The following is an 8,617-nucleotide window of genomic DNA, read 5'->3' on the forward strand; positions in this document are numbered from 1 at the left end:
ACTGGGAACTCTATTGAGGATCTCAGAACACAGTCATTGATGAAGCAGCTTCTCTATGACCAAAACTTGCAGGATGCATGTCCTGTCCCATTTGATGAAGCTAAGTTGTGGAAAGGCCAAAGAGGACCTGAATTAAGACAGAAAATACAAGTTCAATTCAGAAATATAAGGTAGTCTAATGTTTGCTGCTTTCTTAACGTTGAAAAAAAAGAAAGATAAAAAAAACCTCTTTGATCGTCAATGATTTTCTGTTTGTATAAATGGATAAAAAATTGATTGTTTTTGTTTGGTTTTGCATTGCAGTGCGATTATGGACTGTGTCGGCTGTGAAAAGTGTAGACTTTGGGGAAAGCTTCAGGTTCTTGGTCTTGGTACTGCATTGAAAATCCTATTCTCTGTGAATGGCGACGAGCATTTAAATCAAAACGTAAGTATCTCCCCATGTAATAGATTCGGAATTCATGCCTTCTTACTTCCCTTAGTAAACAATTCATTGATGAAATTGACAAACTATGTATTTTCAGCTGGAGTTGCAACGGAATGAAGTGATTGCCCTGATGAATTTACTGAACCGTCTATCTGAATCGGTCAAATTTGTTCATGAATTTGGGCATACTGATGAAAATATAATGGGAGGCCGATACATTCAACCGCTTCTGCTCCAATTTCGTTATGGCAAAAGTTAACGACATTGACTTCTTCGGTCGTTAAACAGTAAAAAAGCAACAAACTACTACTCATGTTTTAAGTTTAATCGTCTGGCTTTGAAGGTTTTATATTTGCAGTTCGCGAGACTTTTTTGAAGAGGTAGTAGCACAGATACTTAAAAGACAGAACAGAAGAGTTTAGGACACTGTTTAGGTTTAGATAAATAGTAAATGAGCTTTGGATGTGTAGAATAGACAATTCAGAAATGTGTATCTTTTCCGTTTTTCAAATTTGAAATGGCTGAAAGAAAAAATAAAATGAGAAAAATTCATCAACTCTGCAGAATGTCCAATGATTTGTTTGGCCGCATGTTTATCTTCTAATGCTGTATATGTTGTGGGATATATTATACTGCTAGAAACAAAGGCTGCACACTTTCGATTACTTGATGAAAAAGAATGTTCGCGAGTAGTTGTAACAAGATAGCTACTTGATTAAAAAAGAATAACCATTGGACACTATTCAATCAATAGGATTGCTTTTCTTAGTACCAATCACCATTTTCACAGTTCACAAATTCCAGCTATAGTTTCTATACGATGCACAAATCGGCCATCAAAACTCTCTAATACAACACTTTCAGAAATCTCTGCTTTCCAATATTTAGAATAGGGTGAACGCTTACAAGATGTGAATTGTATATCAGAATCAGATATGTACAGACAAAGCATAGAATCTCCCACTGATGCCTTGAGTCCCATAGTGCGCTGTCATCTTTCAGTAAGTTGCTGGATATATGCTTCTTATGAAACTCTGTTGTCAGGTACAATACAAAAGCAAAGTAAATACAACGGATAATGGAGTAAAATAACATTGCTGAAATTCAATATATTAGACAGGGTTGCGAACTAAACAAATAAAAAGGTAAATCAATACACATCCATGTATACCCAGATGCTTTTTCAAATTAAACATTAAGACAGGTTTTTTTTCCACATTTGTCTACAACTTAATTCTATACACAAGTACTAACTACTAAAGATGAGTACTCATATTACAGGCAAAAGATTAGTAATGCTGTCCTATTCCAATTTGTCGTGACTAAGCTAAATGAATGTGTTCTAAATGATGACTCAATCCTGACAATACTTATCAAGGTTAATAGAGGCAAACTTGAAACTACTACCAAAATCACTTTAACCAGTTTTACAATATGTAGCAGAGAACCTTACAACTTGCTTAGCGGGTCTTCTTTGCACGTTTTGAGGGTCTCGTCGTCTCTTTCCTAAAATCATCAGGAATTTTCACCTCATAGAATGGCTGCAAACAATCAACAAAACTTGGATGAGTGAAAGTGATTGAAATACATATGTTGGTCACTTAAAGAAAAATTCTCAGGCAAAATTACAGGATTAAAAACCTAGAACATATTAAAACTAGTGGGTTGTCGCGACTACTTGAATATTACTAAAGCAATTACCAAAACTTCTTCACCACGAAATTCATAGATACGGTGTCATACCTCCTCGGTTTTCTTTTGAAGTTCCAGTAGTTCTTGACAGTGTGCAAGGCATTCTTGGTGGTAAACGGAAGCTAATTCTTTAATGAGAGCCTTCCTTTTGATAATGCCAATCACTTCAGAAGAAAAAACAATGGGAAGTGTTACAAAATTGTTCCAGACAGTAACTAAACTATAAAATACCGAATCAATGGAAGAAGTGTAAGCACATAAATTCAAATGTAGGCCAGCCATGATTGGCATCTCCAAACAACTGCGAGAGTGGGAAAAATTAAAACTTTACAGAAAATCAAAGACTTTAGAATGCTGATTATTAATCAATTCAAAAGCAGAATCCATATATTCATATGAAGAGTAACCAATGTGGGCATGATTAAAAACAAAAGTCAAAGAGAGACGTACTTCGACTTGGATCGAAAGCAGGCGGAGCCGGAAGCGGCGGCGGCGGTGGAGTATCATCTTGCGCTGAGGATGTTTCGGCGGTTGAAGGCGGAGGAGTAGGAGTATTAACTGATTGATTTGTGTCTTCTTGTTCGCTCATTGTCGCTACGGACTTTGACTCGTGAGTCCGTAACTCGTGGGTGAGTTAAACTATTATACTTTTGATAATAAGCAAGTTAACCTTATAAGTTTACAAAAAAGTTATTTTCATCCTTATATTTTAAACCTTCGAAATTGGTCCAATTCTAAGCTTGTTAAAACCCAGTCCCCTTCACCCTTTTCTCACCAAAGACAAGGGTTTTAGGGTAGCTCATCCATAGCATAAAATCTCTTCCGCCACCTCCACAGCCGTCGACCACCATGTATTACCTAATCGCCGGCTTCCTACGAACGATACATCTGGGGCTACAAACTAAACCCCAAAACCTCAACTTTATCACAGCTATTCTCCTACCCTTCCCATGTCTCGCCGATCACCACCGTCGCCGCCGCCTCTTCCGTCGCAGCATCTGGCTCTTCTGATGATACCATCCAGCTCTACACAATCCAACCTTCTTCCTCCGCCTCTCTCAGCTCAATTCCCATGAATTCAACCATCACTTCCCTGTCCTTCCTGACATCATCCACTCTCTCCTTCCCGACAAACCTCCTCTCCGCGACGGAGGACGGTTACGTTTCGCTTTTCGACGCCGACCCATTTGTGTTGCTGAAGTCTGTGAAGGTTCACAAGAAGAAAGTCAATGACTTGGCCGTTCACCAGAGTGGGAAGCTGGCATTGACTGTGGGACAGGACGAGTGCCTGGCAATGGTGAACTTGGTTCGTGGGAGGAGGAGCTTTTGTAGCCGATTGGCGAAAGAGGCTAGCATTGTGAAGTTTGATCAGAGTGGGGAGAAGTTCTTTATGGTTAGTGAAGAGAATGTGACTGTTCATCAATCAGAGGATGCTAAGATGATTCAACAATTTCGTTGTCCGAAGAAAGTTCTCTGTGCCACCCTGGAGAGGTTTGGTCTATTTGTTTGGTTATGATTTTGAGTTTGGATATGTGTTGATATTGATATGTGATTTGAATGATTGGAGTCTCTTGAAAATGTCAGTTGGAAAAGAAATGGGGTTTAGTCAGTAGCAATTCTTTACACGATAACTTTTGAATATGAATCTAGTTTCGATTGATCATCTGTGCTATATTCATGTTGTTTCGTCTGCTGGTTGGGAAGTGTCCCTTACATATCAAGGCGAGAATTTTATGAGACAAGCTGAAAACTTTTATATTCTATGAAGTTTAGATGGATGATTTTTTTCCGTAAAGCTTGAGACTTTAATAGCTGACGGAAGTATATTAACTGTTTGAAAGCTTTAAAACGTATGGCTTTAATATGATGACTTTTTCCAATGCTATCAATGGGTTGTGTGCTATTTGGAAAAATAAACTTCTTTTTTTTTAACTCCTGCACTTTGTAACTTGCAATGCATTTTTCATTTTGACAGTCTGGAATGTTGTTTACTGGTGGTGAGGACCGAAATATTACAGCTTGGGATACTAATAGCGGACAGGTTGCATATTGCATTGAAAATGCTCATTCTTCTCGTGTTAAAGGTATCGTCGTGCTGACTAAGAAGGCTGGTTTAACCGATAATGATCCATACTTAGTGGCATCTGCTTCATCTGATGGAAGTATAAAAGTTTGGGATGTTCGCATGGCCCAAAAGGAGAATCCAATTCCCTTAGCTGAGGTCAATACAAAATCAAGGCTGACTTGCCTTTCTGGATCCAATCTTAAAGGTAAGAAAAGTGTGTAGTATTTGATATTTGAACATTTTCTGAACCACCCATTGTTAGTTTTCCTGTAATATGTTCACTATCATTGGCTAACTATTTTAACATTTGTTCATTTTCAGTTCTTAAACTACCACAAGTTGGAAAAACTGCTCCAAAAGAAGAAAACGATGCAGTGATGGAAGAGTAACCGTCAAGTAAATTCTGTGTGATTACATGATTGCTGGGAGACTTGCTTGGGATTGAAGTTACTTGACTGAAATGTTGGGGAAAAGGTTGATCCAGCTAATCAATTTTGACATTTTAGATGCATGTCAATACTGAGTTTTGTCAGCTTATTCGGATCAGTGAATCTTCGTAGGTTTAATTGTCTTTTATGTAATGACTCCATCTATATTTGTTATGTTAGAAATGCAATTTTTACAAATGAAATGTATTCAAATTCGATCATACCTTATATAAGTAGTCTATCTTTGTTATTTAGTATGCTGTGTATTCTTGCTCAACACCAGGATGATGAACTTCCATAGATGATTTCGATTCGTTTGGTCCATTTCACATCGATCTGTTTTTATTAAATTGGCCAATTGATTGATTGGTTCGGTTCAATTGATCGGTTCTTGTACCGACCGACACTTGTTACTAAACCTCTGCTTAAACCATTGAAAGCTTAAAAAGATGACAGTACGTTCCAGTAAACTAGTAAAATGTATCGGCGGGAGGAAAATTGAAAAACAAAATGCAGCCAAGATTCGGAGGGAAGAAGCCGACCGGAACTCCATCATTGGCCTGGTCATCTGTTGTCGTCGTCGCCTCACTTCTCGCCGGCGCCTCGATTGTGCATAACCTCTACAAGCCTGACCTTGTAATCTTCTACCTATTGTTCATTTGGGATGGGTTCGATGAATTTTTAAGGGTGCACTCTGAGTGTTCGATAAAATTACTATCAGAAAGTGAAATTAATGGTGCGTCTTTCTTGCAGACTTTGCCTCCGATCGAAAGCAATGAAGCTAGCAAGGAACGATCCTAGAAGTCGTGATTCTATTTTGCGATTTATTATGTAAAGACAGCATTTGTGCTATTCTTTGGTTTCAAATTGATTTCTGAAGAAAGATGTTCCATTAAAATAAGCAATCAAAGTTTTGAACTTTACTTGGTCATTGGATCAAAGCACATCACTTTACATTCTAGGACATCTACATTTCTTAACATGATAAAATCTTCAAAACCTTTTTATCAAGAGAAATTTATTTTGCAATTTGATCGGCTGACAAGTTAAAACTGGCCGACGGTACCAAAATATGCTAAATTTTAAGAGGTACTACCTAACACATAAGAGCAGTCGGCGCACATTTTCTCCAATCCCTCTTTTCTTTAATCTCCTTGATCTCGATCTCTAACTTTCCTAGTAAGTTGTATATAGCATTTGCTTCTGGATGTGATCGATCAGCGACTCGAAAATTGTGTACTTTTCCACTTATCTCCAGCCAGCTACATCCAGGGACTTTCTTCAATCCCCTATCTCTAAGAAATTTTCTCATTTCAGCAACTTTGTCCCATTTTCCAGCCGCAGCATATAGGTTAGAGATTAAAACAATGTTTCTAGCATTTTTTGGTTCCACGGTGAAAAGCTTCTCGGCTGCAAACTCAGCAACATTGGTCTCAGGATGCAGCTTACAGGCACTCAACATGGGCCCCCCACACCCTAGCACCTGGTTCAAAAGGCATTGCCTTTATGAGTTCTTTGGCTTTGTCGATTTTTCCGGCACGTCCTAATAAATCAACGACGCATGCATAATGTTCCTTGTTAGGTTCAAAGCGATAGTTTTCAGTCATCTCCTTAAAAAGTAACTTCCCTTCTTTAACCAGACCTAAGTTTACGCAAGCCGTCAATAATCCGAGAAAAAGTTAGGGGATCGGGTTCGAGATTCGATCGCTTCATTTCTTCGTAAAGTTTGAGACATTGCGTCCAATCTCCGTGCTTGGCAAAAGCACTGATCATCGAGTTCCAAGTGAATATATCCTTATCGTCGACACTCTCCTCGTCGAAAAGCTTCTTCAACATCTCTATGCATCCACATTTAGCATAAGCGTTAAGAATAGCGGAGTTTACCGATGACAATGAAGTTAGACCAGATTTGAACGAGTAGCCATGTAGGTACTTCACCAGTTCTAATGCTCCGATTTTTACACAAGCAGGTAAGATATTGATCATCGTTATGAAATCAACCTTAACTCCATCATCCAGTTTCATTTTGTGAAATAGAGACAAAGCATCGAGAGATAGATCATGGTTTGCATATCCTTTTATAATTGAGCTCCAGGAAATCACAGATTTCTCTGTCACCAAATCGAAGACCTTCCATGCATAAATTAGCTGGCCACATTCACAATACATGTCGATTAAGGCATTGTGAACAGAAACTTGATAATCTGAACCGTTTCTCAATACATGGGAATGAATCTGTTTTCCCCACTTAGCAGATTTCAACTGCCTAATTGAAGAGATTACGGGAATTGCTGTAAATAAATCAGTTCTGTCCTTAGATATCACCATACTTCGCAACAACTCGAGGGACTTCATGGGAAATCCATTTTGGGAGTATGCAGATATCATGATATTCCAGACAACGAGTCTTTCTCTGGCATTTTTCGAACAACAATCTCGCGTCTTCTAAAATTACCCAATATAGAATACATAGACAGCAATGCAGTGTCCACCTGCAAGTTGTTATTCAGCTGATTTACGATGATCACACAATGAATTACCCTTCCTAACTTCAACGAGTTCAAACCAGTACTTGACCTCAATAAGTTAATCGCCATAACTGTATCGGGAACCACACCTTCTCTTCTCATCTTACTAAAAAGCCGAAAACTTTCACTCGCATTCCCATTTCGATAAGCTTCAAATATCTTAGCATTCCAATCACTCAAAACCCTTTGTGACATTTGTCGACCACCTCGTGTTCATTTCCAAATCACTACACCCTTCTCCATACAACAGCACCAAAGCATCACCCACCAAATCAAATGACTCAAAACCCAATTTAAGCAGATGACAATGAATCATTTCCCCATACCCAATATTCATAAAGGAACAAGCTTTCAACACAAAGCATAAAATTTCCTCATCAGGGTACATATCCATTTTATTACGCATGTCATTATAAACCAGGAGGGTTTGTTGATACTCACCAAACTTGAATAAACTCCCGATATATGACTTGTAAAGAAGTGGGTCTGGGTTCGATGTAGAATTGAAGACCTGTCGAGAGAAATTGAGGAGGCCAAAATCGGCGTAGGACTCGATAAGTGTGGAAGAAAGTGTTTTTTGGCTTTGATGATGGAGGGCGCCATAAAGGATGATTAATCTTGCGTGTACTTGTTTGAGGTGATGTGGGTTTTGCAGAGGTTTAGCAGAGAAGGTAAAGTGGTGATTGGGTCTTGTTTGGGTGGCGGGAAAATGAGAGAACTTGAAAGAGAAAATGTCGTTGATGAGGAATTGTACTCTTGGCCGTTGAGTTCGAAGCATTTCAGCGACTAATTTCTGACTTTATGCTTTTTCATGAATACTCATAAAAATCACAAAGATTTGTGAATCGATACTTTACAATTTTATAGCATTTTATCCGTAAATTATGGTGCAAGTTTTGAGAGAGGGCGTTTAAAAACGAATAATTGCGAAAGATTAAGTTAATTTTTTTTATATGTCTAATATAATTTACAAAACTCATACTCCCTCCATATATAAAAAAATAATAATTTTTAGAAATTTTTTTATATATAAATAGATGACATTTTAAAATTTCGATATATATTTTTACATAGATATCATTTTTCTTTCTTTTCACTAATACAAAATAAAATGATGGTATTATTTAAATAAAAATAATAATAAAACAATAAAATTGATATAAATTTTATCTTAAAAATTGTGTTATTGGGATGAGTGTAATGGACCAAAACGTTTACTATTAATATGCAGATCAAAGGCTAATTGACAATCTTTGTTGTACCGGTCTCCGAAAAAGATTCAATTCTTATTTGAAAAAATGGTAAAGGAGGCGAGGTACATTCAAAACTGGGGAGGAGAGGTTGCACCTGCCCTTTTGATAACTCATCAGAAATGTTCTTCTTCTTCTTCTTCAAGGTATCCGAAATTGGAGCCGATTATCGAAGAAAGTTCGGAGAATTACGTTCATGTCCCCTAAGAGGATTGTCATTGTTCTTC

General features: G+C 37.8%; 2 protein-coding genes and 2 pseudogenes across 2 annotated transcripts; 2 read left to right on the forward strand and 2 right to left on the reverse strand.

Moving 5' to 3' along the window:
- Nucleotides 1-1,887: 1,887 nt before the first annotated feature.
- LOC139880988 (uncharacterized) lies at nt 1,888-2,708 on the reverse strand. The gene is made up of 3 exons (XM_071865536.1): nt 2,570-2,708; nt 2,171-2,283; nt 1,888-1,968 (listed from the first exon to the last, which is right to left on the reverse strand). The coding sequence occupies exons 1-3, from the start codon at nt 2,706-2,708 to the stop codon at nt 1,888-1,890; spliced, it is 333 nt and encodes a 110-aa protein (XP_071721637.1).
- Nucleotides 2,709-2,981: 273 nt separating this feature from the next.
- Nucleotides 2,982-4,573, forward strand: LOC139880989 (uncharacterized; annotated as a pseudogene).
- A 549-nt stretch (nt 4,574-5,122) lies between these two features.
- Nucleotides 5,123-5,413, forward strand: LOC139880990 (uncharacterized). Its single transcript, XM_071865537.1, has 2 exons — nt 5,123-5,248; nt 5,366-5,413. The coding sequence occupies exons 1-2, from the start codon at nt 5,123-5,125 to the stop codon at nt 5,411-5,413; spliced, it is 174 nt and encodes a 57-aa protein (XP_071721638.1).
- Nucleotides 5,414-5,708: 295 nt separating this feature from the next.
- Nucleotides 5,709-7,918, reverse strand: LOC139880992 (putative pentatricopeptide repeat-containing protein At3g01580; annotated as a pseudogene).
- Nucleotides 7,919-8,617: the final 699 nt, after the last annotated feature.

Source organism: Rutidosis leptorrhynchoides, unplaced genomic scaffold, assembly GCF_046630445.1.
Source record: "Rutidosis leptorrhynchoides isolate AG116_Rl617_1_P2 unplaced genomic scaffold, CSIRO_AGI_Rlap_v1 contig100, whole genome shotgun sequence".
Lineage (NCBI taxonomy): Eukaryota > Viridiplantae > Streptophyta > Magnoliopsida > Asterales > Asteraceae > Rutidosis > Rutidosis leptorrhynchoides.